Raw genomic sequence first — 13,456 nt, forward strand, 5'->3', positions numbered from 1 at the left:
CTATAATGCGATAGCTCTAATACTGTCAGCTGGTACAGTATAACATCCCTTTAAAGTCATGAGTAATGGTTAATCAGGATGTATTTTATTGAAAATATCATGTTTTATTTTGGATTTTGAAGTTATTAATTGCCCTGGTTGTTTTTAATATCAATCTATTAAGCCTAACGCACACGGCAAAAAACATTTGTTTCTCCGAAACAGAAAACACGTTTTCACAAAACGTTTTTCGTAAAACGTTTTGCCCGCAAACGATAATACGTTCAACGCACACGGGATGAAAAACGTTTTCGACTACACAAAACGTTTTTTTGCTCGCGAAAAAACGTTTTTCATTTCGGCGTTTTGTGTTTTGCCTCCCCGCACACGGCATAGCACAAAAAACATCGAAAACGTTTTTTTCAAGAGGAAAAAACGTTTTTTCGGTGCCGTGTGCGTTGGGCTTTAGGGGGTAGCTCTAACACTGTCAGCTGGTACGGAATAACATGCATCCCCTCCTATAAAGTCATTAAAAAATGGTTAATCAGAATGTATCTTATTCAAAATATCATGTTTTATTTTGGATTTTGAAGTTATTAAATGCCCTGGTTGTTTTAATATCAATCTATTAGGGGGTAGCTCTAATACTGTCAGCTGGTACAGTATAACATGCATCCCCCATGCATCCCCTTTAAAGTCATAAGTAATGGTTAATCAGAATGTATTTTATTCAAAATATCATGTTTTATTTTGGATTTTAGCCGTGCGAGTCGAAGATGTGGTCATAGTCCATGACAAAGATGAACCGCGCGTCAACTGTAAACTAGGCGTCGTTCAAAAGTTACACAAGCAAGACAAAGACAATGAATGAGGTGCGACAGACAGATAAATGACAGGCTAATTAATAATTCACAGGCAACGTAGCAACAAACTGTACACAAAGAAAATATGAAATATACACTATAATAAACTGATGCCTTGGACAATAGTGTCGGTGAACCAAGCAGCAACGCAAACAAACCGAACCATTTAACAATACACCCGAAATTTGCATGGAATGAACTAGATTAAAAGGTTACCTTTTATTAAATAACCCCCGTGTTAATTGCTCTGAGGGCCATAAAACCACAAGCGTTCACCCACAGAAGTTTTCGTTTAAGTATATTGACCCCGTCTATAGGATCATTTCGCACGTATATACGTAGCTAATTCGGCGGCGCTGGCTCCCTTGGTGTGGGGTTAATAAACACATCGAATTTCTATAAATCGCGATAAAACTAATGTAAATTATGGCGAACGCAATCGCAGGAAATATAGAACAGTCGATTCAACCTCAGAATTTTGGGCAATTGATGAACAAGGCGGATGGAACGGTGAGTGTTTATCCATCACAACATATGATATGGGCGGTTTGGGAGCATTTGATTAGGTTATTAATTCAAACTGGAATTAATTATGCTTAATACAAACAAAAAACGATGTTTACGTATATGCACGGAAATAGTTGAAGTTATAATGAAGTCCGCCGCGGGAAAACCGGACATTTGACTACTCGAACAAAAAAAAACGAAATATAATTTTTCTGTTTTCCTAATATATTTTCCCATCCTTAGCTCGGACTACGCTTGCCTCGGACCAGTTTTGCCGATACGAGTCTATTCGAGTTAGGCGAGGTTTACTGTATACACACATATGTAGTATATATGCACGTTCATATATTGAAATATTATGTAAATTTAAGATAGAGAAATATAGTCAACATTTAGTACTATAATATTTACGCTACAGTAGCCGTGACAAGCAGCTTGCGCGGTAATGCGGTATCATGTGTGACTCGATAAACTAATCTTTTCTCAAAATCATAGTAATACATGAATATATACGTACTAGAGCATCCTCCCCCGGCAGGGATTCGAACCTGATGGCATCGAGATTCACGGCACGAAACCCTGCCATAATCGACCGTGTGCACAGATACATGCGCAGTTCAGATGATGTGATTTTTAGCCAATCAGAAATCCCGTTTTATTTTAGCCCGGGTTTTCCCATTTATAGTTCTTCCTTGAAATTTGCCTCAACGATTATACAACGAGCAATCTGATTGGTGCCGCCAGTTTTCGTTCGGAAAGCTGTTCATGTACCTGCGCACCCGGTCTACTGATGCAGGGGTTCGTGCCGTGGCTGAGTGTAGCGATGCCATCAGGTTCGAGTCCCTGCAGAGGGAGGATGGTACTAGGAGTAATACCCGGTATAAATCACGGGTGATTCCTTTGGCCCAGAACTTCAAACTGTTCAATTTATTCACAATGGAATTAAGTCGGACCATTTAAAATCTATGTGTTCATGCCCGTGGGGACCCTATGAGCTTTGAACTGTACCCGTGGAGACCGGGAACTATCGGAGGTAAACAAAATATATCATTTTGCTACGCGGGATTCGGACTCCTGACCCTCCACGTGTAAGTCTTGCGTTCTACTAATTAAGAGGGCCATTGTGATTGCATATGGACAGTACTGTAGAATTGTATTGATGCAGTATAAGTCTATAATTAGAATTCCTGCTTACTGAATGGCTGAAATTTTGTCTGCCTCCGTTTGCCCCCCCCCCCTCCTATGAATATTTCACACCCGTTTATACCCGTTGCATTAGTTTATACACTAATTGACTAAATTGTTTTACCACGCAAAATTTCAAGGCCCAATTCTTCTCCACGGCGACACTATTTGGTACATAGTTTCGTATTAATATATAGATGTACGTGTGTGTGTGTGCTTGCGTGCGTGCGTGCATGCGTGCGTGCGTGTGTGAGTATAGCCTCGGACACTGGGCGATTCGCCCAGTGTGTCAGTGGCATATGTGTCTTTAGTATGTATGCGCTCACTTGGACATAAATAAGTCGTTTTGATCGGTCATCCCATTGGATTTATAGATCTTAAGTTATGAATGCAGACAATAGTTAACAATCAGAAAACAATAGGCCTACTATGTCTGTATGGACTTGCATATTGGATTGTTTTTCATGTTTAAACGTAGAAATATATAAATGTCACTGTCGCACTGTCATAATAATGACACACGTCATACATATTTTTCGATATTGCGCAATAGCATTTATTTGGAACGATGAAATTCATACTACTCAATTCACACACTTGATCATACTGCAATTTCGAAATGCCCCCATGTTGGATTGTATGTCTCTGGCTGTACCCTTGAGATAGTCATTTTCCACATATATCACTTGTACCAGGCATCAACCAGGGGGATTTGGGGATCTTCCCCCATGAAAATTTTGGAAATGGAAACGTTTTAGATGCATTTCAGATGCATTTTGATGCATTTTAGTGAATATTTAGTATAAAAGTGTCACTGAAAAAATATGAAACATTTTCAGAATAAGTTTTTATTAGGTCTACTAATCCAACAACATGTACTGGATTCTCCCCTTCGTTTATGGAGGCTGGCAAATTTTTTGATAACAGTGTCTATATCTACGTATATGTATAATCATAGTTATATGAAAGTGAGCAAGTGCGAGGGAAGAGAGACACGAAAGAAACGTCTAAGAAATTTTCTTTGACAAAAAATAGTGGAACTCGAGATTTTGTGAGGGGTGGGGGTGCGTTCGCAAAAAATGCACCCCCCCGGGTACGGGCTTGGTTCGCAGTCGATGTAAAACTAATTTCCTAGGGGATTGCATGTGGGGATGTCGGGTAGCTCCTTGGAGTGCAACAAACCAGTAGGTAGAAACATGAAGTAGCACTGATGAACATATTGCGGCTTGCGCTAAGCTGACCACAATTGATTAAAAGAAGAGTCAAGATGACACAGGCAGAATTATTTCATTGCGCATTTTGCATTATGAAATTGGAGAACCTAACCAAAAATAATAAAAAGGCATCAGTCATGGGTGTTTTTTAGGAGATATGACATGTTGTTTTAGCAGATGACCCGTAATTCTTGCAACTTGAATTACTCAGATGCAATTCAATAAACGTTTTCCCGATGAAAAAGGAAACCTAGGAAATGCGCTGTTAATGATATCTTGGTGAATAAGATCTGAGAGTAACCAGCTGATCTAAGTAACAACGTTGCTAGAGTTCGTATATGTGAATGAGTTCATGATGCAAAATTTGTAATCAATTAACCAATGTATCATATTGATTCTGTTTTCGATTGCTTGTGGTCAGCTTTGCGCAAATAGAAATTTTAGTCTCGCTTTGAGTCTGTGCCAAATTACTTATGCAGTAATGTCATTCTTTTATTGTAGCTATCCCGTAAAGAGCGACTGTACCTCAATGCTGTCGATTTCGGTATCAACGAAGTGGTGGCCGATTGCCTACAAGATGTCGACGTCGATCCGAATTGCGTGGACTATATGGGCCGAAATGCGCTTATTTTGGCTATTAGTAAGGAGAATTTGGTACTGATTGATATTTTGCTCGATAAGCTAAATTACTCCGCCATCGAAGACGCGCTACTTCACGCTATCAGCAAAGGGAAGGAAACGATCGTTAAACTGATTCTCAGTCATGAGTCTTACGCCGACAACGAAGCACAAAGCAGCCGATCTAGAGATTCAAACTCTGACCGAAGTCAGTTCTCGCCAGATATAACCCCGTTGATACTCGCTTGCCACGAAAACAACCACGAGATTATTCAACTGTTTATAATGCGAGGACAACGAGTTGAAAAACCGCATCAGATTGATTGTCAATGTTCACGCTGTTTAACTGGTGCCAGCGACGACCCTTTGAATTTTCACCTCTCGCGCCTCCACAAATATCAAGCCCTGTCGAGCCCGGCTTACATGGCCCTAACGAGTACTGATCCTGTTGCTACCTCCTTCGAACTACGCCAGGAGATGACCCGTGTGGCGAATTCGCATAAAGAGTTTAAAGTAAGTTTATGTAACAAGGCTAAGACCTCTGTTTTAGCTTCAAAATCGCGCTATTCGCATTGCAAATGGGGCACACTTCTATTCGCGAGACAGTGTCTCAAGTCACCCCAACTAAAATTTTCGGTGCAATTTCATATGGGGTTACTTGATACAGGCCCGTCTCTAATTACAGCATGCAGAAAGATGCCTGAATGTACAAGACCCAACCATAGTCGGCCTATTTTGTCTGCCTGACTCTTATTCTAGAGGGTTAAGAACTACTAAAATTCTAAAACTACTAAAATATGTTATCATGTCTCAAGTCTTCCCTCACCTTGGGGTGACATGAGACAGTTGTTTTTTAATACACAAATTTAGAAAATCATAAGACACATTTTTATCAGGCCTAGAACTGAAGAGTGACCAATTGTTGTTCAAATAATCATCATTTGGGGGGGATTGTAGGTAGGTCCTCGAGCTGCTTTTAAGAAAATCACAAAAAAAGTGTCTCAAGTCACCTCGATTTACGATATATCACTGCACTTACTCGGTAGGCTTTTAAAATTAAAATCAGAGTTATCCATCACTTTACCCTAAATTCTTTTAAATTCCCTCTACCCATCTTCCCTCGGCAGGGGTTCAATCGTGATGGCATCGTTAAACTCAGCCACGGCACGGACCCTGCCACACTAGACCGGCGGGTGCGCAGGTACATGCGCAGATTTACCGCGCGAAAAACCGCGCGGCACCAATCAGATTGCTCGTTGTATAATCGGCGAGGTAAATATCACGGAAGAACTATGAATGCGAAAACTTGGGCTAAAATAAAACGGCACTAATTGCTTACAATGACATCATCTAAGCTGCGCGTGTATCTTGGTTTCGTACCTTGGCATTCTCGATCCACAGCCCCACGAAGAAACGACCCATAAACCAAGATACGCTGTTGCCACCAGGATTCGAACCCGGAGACCTCGGCAGCTTAACAAACTCGGCCAATGCGCCTCTAATTTGAATTGACTTCTCTTCGTTTAACCCACTGAGTGCCCCGGTTGGTAGAGAAGAGGGGGAAACAATGTATCATTCTTAGCCTATATACTTAAATTGCTGCGTTGGCAATGAAATTTCACATATTGTTTTTAGCCGGACTACCTTTCGCTGATTGAGCAGTGCATGAATTTCGCGAATGACATGTTGGATTTATGCCGAACGTCGAAAGAAATCCAAGCGCTCATAGCTGACGATGTAACGCATCATCCGTTAGGTACATTACACAAAGCCATCAAGTACAAAGAGAAAAAGGTTAGCTTTCTGGCAATGAGAGGAACCGTGAATTAAAAGCTCACACAACATTTGAAAATAAAAGAAGAGAGATATTACACAGTCTTTGAAAGTGAAAAATTAGTTGTAATGTAACTGAAAGACTATCTACTATAAGAATAAACTTTTGTCGTAAATTCTACGACCGTGAGGTTGTTTTTCTCCCAACAAAAAATGTTTGAATCTATATTTTTCTTGGTAAACAGTTTGTTGCTCATCCGAATTGCCAAAACCACTTGGCGAGTATGTACCACGGTGAATGGGTGTTTATGCGGAAAATGCCGACCTGGAAGCGGAATTTTGAATTTCTATTCATGACTCCATTGTTACCGTTCCTCTGTATAATGTACACGCTATTGCCCAACACGAAGGTACGTGGTATTTTTTTTCATAATACTATAAGTAATGTGCATATTAAGCGTTCATTTCGGTGGCTGATTCGAGCCATTTCGTTTGATTCCTGACTAAGAAGAAGACCTTAAAGCGCCAATGAATATCCATTTCAAGTTTCAAGTTCGATGAATTGTTTTCAGTTTTGTATGAATTTGAGTTTTCTAAGTATGAGAGCCCAACCATTTCTAAACATTGTCGTCGAGGGTATGAGTGTACCTTTCATTAATTCTCCATTTAAAGCCGTTCAGGTACCTGAGTGTTCCAGTGGCGAGATTTCTCAATCATACGTTATGGTACATCGTTTTCCTGCTGTTACTGGCTATCGTTACATTTGGTCTGGACAAGCCAACGCCGGACCTGGTTCACGCCGAATCATGGGCTAGCACAGCCGATGCTATCTATCGCAACGACTTCAGGACCGCTGACTTGAATATAATGTCTCCTTGGCATTGGGTGATATTTGTATTTGTACTCGGTGAGTTTAACCGGTTGAATTGAAAAATTTGATAGTTTTCCGTAATGTTAAATGGGTTCATTTTAAGCATCAGAATATTCTCACCCGAAAAAAACCTTAGCACCCTCCTCGCATGGGAATCACAAAGTTGATTCTTGATATTAGTTATATCTTATTCTATCTTGAATTGACATTTTCAGTAGAGGTTCGCTTGCTTTTTGTGACAGCCCCACGGTACTGGGTGGTACTAGAAATTAGAATTAGGAAACTAATGGACCTCGGGGAATTAGGATGGGACTTCTTTCTTAAGCAACACCACCCTCACTTGCTGAAACGACGTCTAATGTTATCGAATTCATTATCGATGCTATTATAGATCTCGATCAAGAAACAACTGCGAAAATATTGAATACGTTAATGAAACCTTGTATTTGACAAATTATTCGGAAGCAAATCGACCTATCGTGGGAAATATATTTTAGAAATCACCATCGTTTGTGCTTGCTTCTCATTTCTATTGTGTTTCAGGTAATTTTCTAACGGAAATAACTCAATTCAATAAATGCGGATTTTCCGTGTACGTGAACAGCATGTACAACTGGTGCGACTCGATTTGTATCGCTTTGTACATCGCCGCGTTTACTTTGAGAATAATCGTCGACGTCAAAGTCACTTCGGTCTACGAAACATACAAAACCGACATCGAAACCCTCAGGAGTAACCTCTCCGAACGTCGATGGGTCGAATCGCCAGACGGCTTATCATATGTATTGAATTTCCATCATTGGTTGTACAGTCAGCCGGATGGATATTTCCTATTAGGCTGTAAGCATACCTTGAATTCATTCCGAATAAGTCAAACAATCAAAATTCATAATGAGATCAATAAATGGACTGGAAGTAAAAACTTATCATCATGAACCCACGCTGATTTATATATTTTATATCAGATCTAACCATGGATTGTATGATGATATTTATAGGCCGATCCTGGTGGGACGCTACAGACCCTCTCATACTGTCCGAGTGTCTATTCGCTATTGCAAACGTGCTCTCGTTCGTCAAGTTGACCTATATCATGCCGGCATTTGAATCTTTAGGACCGTTACAGATATCATTAACTCGGATGATGAGCGACGTTGGGAGATTCATTACGTTATTCGGAATGGTACAGATTTTATCACATTAGACGAACCTGACATAGGTCACGTGATTGAAGATATATATATATATATATATATATATATATATATATATATATATATATATATATATATATATATATATATATATATATATATATATATATATATATATATATATATATATATATATATATATATATATATATATATATATATATATATATATATATCGCTGCTTTTTTAAGGTATTTCTAGCATTTGTGATCGGGGTGACAAATCTTTATTCGTTGTACAATTGGTATTTGTCGGACTTCGACAGAAGCACTGGAAAGTTCGAAGTCAGTTCAATGACTGATAGTTTTGGAGAGTAGGTTTTCTTGCCAATTATTATGAAGCAATTCTTTTATTGTTAATAAAAGTTGAAATAACCCGGTGTTTGCTTTTTCAGTTTACCAGGAACGTTCATGACATTGTTTTGGGCATTATTCGGTATGTCTGACTCGTCTGTGCCTGCACTGAAAGCGAAAACAGCTGAACGAGCTGGTAGGTATCCGATCTATTCTATTTGAATTGATTTTCAATTCAGATACTGGCTTAATGATATTTTTGATAACCATATTTCACCAGAAGGGAAAACTACATACCCTATATACACGTACTTCTGTATTGATGTTGGGAAAGAAATTCAAATTCCTGCCGTGTCTAAATTATGATTTTGCTTTCAGACTTCTTCAAAGTGTACGAGAATCCAAACGCATTCGATATACCTGAAACGGTCGGTACAATTTTGTATGGACTTTACTGCGGTCTTATGAATATCATTCTTCTCAATATGCTTATAGCCATGATGTCCGATTCATACGATAAAACTCAGGTATGTATGTAAAAAGTAGCCATTTAAATTGCACGTAGTTTTTTTAAACATATCGATCAATTAGGCCTGGTTCCATAGTCTCGACTTAAAACGACACTGAGGATGACCTAGTATCTAGTAAAATAGTGGCCGACGTTTTGTGTCTATTACTGTTTGAATGACCCCGTCAGATTGTAGATTAGTTACTTTAACTAATTAGTTATTTTAACTTTCGTAGTAGGCCCCTTAAGGTCAACTCTATTTTAGAGATAGCTTAAGGCTGGCTTATGTCGACAAGCAACGCGACGCCTACCGACGCAACTGGGTTTATCGCCGATTAGCGGCAACTAGCTTATGTCGAACCGATAGAGCAGCAACTGGCGGCCTCTCGTAGGCCGCTATAGTTGCCGCTACTAGGCGATAAACCCAGTTGCATAGGTAGGTAGGCGTCGTGTTGCTTATCGACATAAGCAAGCTTTTAGGCATACTCGGCCTGTCTTTGTTATTCCTTAACGTTATTAGCGTACACGAAACAAAGAAAATGTGTTTGTTGTTTGACAGGAAGATTCTGACGTGGAATGGAAGTTCGCCCGGACACAGCTATGGCTGAACTACATCGAAGGCGTGGCGACTTTGCCCCCGCCGTTCAATTTGATTCCTTCTCGTAAATTCATCACTCGATTGTTCTGTGGTTGTAAATGTAAGAACTCAAGTTGTAACACGTGTTCGTGCTGCAATAGGAAAACACGGAGTCCACAGATGGACGTAAATGAAGGCAGCCAGGTAAACATTTTACTTCGGATTTAAATTTCTCATCCTTGAAGATTCTCAGACTTGCAGTTTATTAGCGATAAATATTCTTCAAAGTGAACTTGTTGTCTAGTTGTTGTGTCTTTGTTTTTAACCACTTTTTCGTTTCTTTTATACTAGAATTACCAAATATCATCGGATTTTACTGACCTTGACCCCGAGAACGTCGAAGCCTTGACACTCGAAGTGAGAAACATCGAAACCTCTCACAATAAGCTGAAGAAAGATCTTTTGCGCCGGTATTTGTTTAAGTTAGAAAGGGGACACGGTCAAAATGGATCTAGCAACGACGACAATGATGACAGTAAGTACCAGCATATTTAGTGACTTTTCAACCATTTCACTTGTTCGGCAGTGTGCGCATCGATATAACCTACGAGCAATTACCTGCTGAGATGATTGCTCGTAGATATAACAAACTCTAAAGTCGATCCCGAAATATTCTTCCAACTTTGTGTTTTTTGCCAGAATAATGAACTACGTGAACAATTGAAGTTATAAATGAAGAAAGTGCGTCAGTTTACCGATGGAAAATGAGAATAAAGGATGTTTTTATCATTATCATCTGAACTACTATCGTCTTGATATTAATCGCTGAAAACCAACTGCCAGATATATATCCTCACTGGGAGTTCTGCATCTGATAGGGGGCGTCTATTAGTTTCACAAATACCATAAGCTTCTAAATAATGCTTTTTCAGATTTACACGACGAAAACGTTTTCGATGAGGACGACGAATCGGAAATTAGAAGTTTTCCGACGAGTGCGATGATAGTCCGTACGACTTCGGATCGACATGACAGTTTAAACCGGGTCGTTTCCGATATTGATAAGATTAATTCGCAGCGTGATCGCGACATGGGTGTTATACATGAAGACTCTGCACCGAGTTCTTCAGGCCGATCGTCGCCAAACAGACCGGATCCTCCATCTGCAACGCTAATCGATAGAAAAACCGTCAACAGCTTGTTACCGAGACCACAGATGACATACGCATATTCGTCGGCCATCGATGACAGTCTTCGCGACGAAGATCGGAAAGACGATAGAAGTTTCACGAAACTGGAACCACTGCATCCACCGTTAGATAAGTTATCGATTGACAGTGCTCCACTGGCCGAAATGAATGGAATCCTAGGCTGTCGTGACGGAGACGAGAACACGGATAGGGCGGTACTACCAGCGGTCTCGGGGACGGTGAGTGATGCCTCGGATACTGACGAAATGCCGCCATTGTTACCTTCCGCAAGTCACAATGAAAATGCCGATAGGCAAAAAGCTTTGAAGTCACGACCTAGCGAGAGTAATAATAGCTTTAATACGTTGTTTAAATCGAGTTTACCCAGAAGTCCCCCAGTCGGCTTTTCGCGACGTAGAAGTAGCGCGTTTACATCGGGTCGTCGGGTTAGACTTCCGAACCGACCGAAAAAATCGACGGACATCAAAAGATTCATTTTACAGCATAATTTTGAAACGAAACACTGATGTAACATGTTTAATGAACTTTTTTAGATTGGGGTGGAAATTGTTGACGACGAATTACATATTTGTGTAAAAGATATTGTTCTCTAAATCAGAATGACACAATGTATCAAGTCTAAGGCTACATTTTAGCACCTGCTGGATTGAAAATTGTTACTTTTTATCAGAAAGGGGAAATAAAATTATACTTAGAGCTACTTAAAAACAAGCGGGGCTGAACGATCCCGCTTGGGTTTCTATAACCACGACGATTTTTACGTGGTGATTTTGCGCATTAGGTTTACGTATATTGACCATAATTCCCAAGAGACTTTTACTAAATAATGCACTTCTTATCTGACGATGTTAAAATATGTATCAGAAATATGTTTTTAAAAGTTTTAAAGAAAAACAAGTCGTTTTAATTCTTGTCAGAGCAAAACAATGACTTTTACGGACTTTCGTGTATCTAGGTATGAAGTACTCCTATTTTGTAGATATTTTTGCGTGATTTTCTCAATAAAGATAATGAAAAATGTGTTTGGCGACTAGATTTTCCCTAGTTCGATCTTAGTATTAAAGACGTAACTATTTGGAGACTCGGCCCTAGGCGTGTAAACAAGTAGAGCACAGCATATCGATCAAAATTGCCCGTTAGATATCATAATCAATTGTACGTATGTACATTAAATGTTTTTATTCTAAATCAATACAGAACAAAAAGGAACGGCGCTTAATTTAGGATAAATGTTAAATGAATGATTTAGAATCATAGAAAGCTTACGGGTTTCTCAGTCAATACTTCAATAGCCCATGTTGGTGATTCTCACTGCAAAAGTATCGCCAATAGAACGGGTTGTGCAAGCGTTAAAACACAGAAATCAAAGGGAAGCAGACAAGATAAGGCTCGTAATTCAGACGAATGAAAACGGCAACGACAATGCTACAAAAAATAGATACAGAACCTACGATTCAAAAAGCCGACATAAGTTGGGTTCGAGCCTTCACTTTTGATGAGGATCAGATCAATGACAACCCCGAAACGAAACGTCTACGTATACAAAACATGGTCATAACGGACAGGATTTAAACACACCAGTTTAGAATATTGTTTTTATTTACGATATGTTTAATGATTCTAAACGCTATCTGAATTAATGCAGGTATCATTATGCTGCCTGAACCGTAAAACCCCAGACGATCACCAATCATTGTGATTAGTGAATATCAGACTTCACATGTGTTCAGTTTCACCAGAAACTTGAAAATAAAACTACAAACACCACAGATTAAGCATTTTATCAGCACAATCTCAATCAAAGGCTAATCGTCGACACTTCACAAGTTGAGAATACACACACAGGAATTAGAAACGAAACTGACCGTCCAAATTTCACGCTGCGAACGGTGGATATCAGGGGTGATACATGCACTTCAGTTGACCCTCGTTATCATAACCTGCATTTGTTCCACTGCATGTATTTCGGTTGGCTAAACACTTCTTTTACCTACAGGAACACGGCAATTCCAATGTATCGGTGTGGGAACCGTATTCGAAACGCCATCGGAACAGTCCTTACAGGCAAGCGTGTATGAGCCGAGCCGGCGTCATTACAACGTCCAAACGTTACAGGATGGCACTTCAGCAAACGCAACTAGTGTCACTATTCTCACTACGTGGCGCTGCGGAGAGACGGAGACTCTATCTTATCGTTCCGACAACTTTTAGTGAATGTCGCAAAAACAAAAATTATGATTTTTACCCAAAGTGTCCGCAACGCCGATTACCACTATCAGTTTAGTTTTAGAAACGAACCTGAGGAGATAACAGATGAATACCCTTACCTTGGTGTCATCTTTCAAAAGAATGGCAACTTTTATATAAAGCCAGAAAAGAGCTCTTTAACAAGGCAAGGCGCTCTATGTTCGCCTTGATTCATAAATGTCGAAAACTAAAATCTACCGATTGATTTACAATTGAAATTATTTGATGCGACAGTTCTTCCCATCATGTTATACGGAGCCGAAGTGTGGGGGTTCGAAGACCTGAAATTACTGGAATCGCTACATCTTTATTTCCTTTAACACGTATTATGTGTTAAGGAAACAACGCCATCAGCAACAATATATGGTGAGCTTGGCCGCTATCCGATCGAAATCG

General features: G+C 39.7%; 1 protein-coding gene across 1 annotated transcript; it reads left to right on the top strand.

Moving 5' to 3' along the window:
- The first annotated feature begins 1,268 nt into the window (after positions 1 to 1,268).
- On the top strand, positions 1,269 to 11,319 carry LOC141912984 (short transient receptor potential channel 7-like). The gene is made up of 13 exons (XM_074804422.1): positions 1,269 to 1,352; positions 4,250 to 4,879; positions 6,002 to 6,160; positions 6,385 to 6,549; positions 6,812 to 7,046; positions 7,554 to 7,850; positions 8,009 to 8,193; positions 8,416 to 8,537; positions 8,619 to 8,713; positions 8,896 to 9,044; positions 9,585 to 9,806; positions 9,954 to 10,137; positions 10,535 to 11,319. The coding sequence occupies exons 1-13, from the start codon at positions 1,269 to 1,271 to the stop codon at positions 11,317 to 11,319; spliced, it is 3,312 nt and encodes a 1,103-aa protein (XP_074660523.1).
- Positions 11,320 to 13,456: the final 2,137 nt, after the last annotated feature.

The sequence above is a fragment of the Tubulanus polymorphus genome, chromosome 11, assembly GCF_964204645.1.
Source record: "Tubulanus polymorphus chromosome 11, tnTubPoly1.2, whole genome shotgun sequence".
In the NCBI taxonomy this organism is placed as follows: domain Eukaryota; kingdom Metazoa; phylum Nemertea; class Palaeonemertea; order Tubulaniformes; family Tubulanidae; genus Tubulanus; species Tubulanus polymorphus.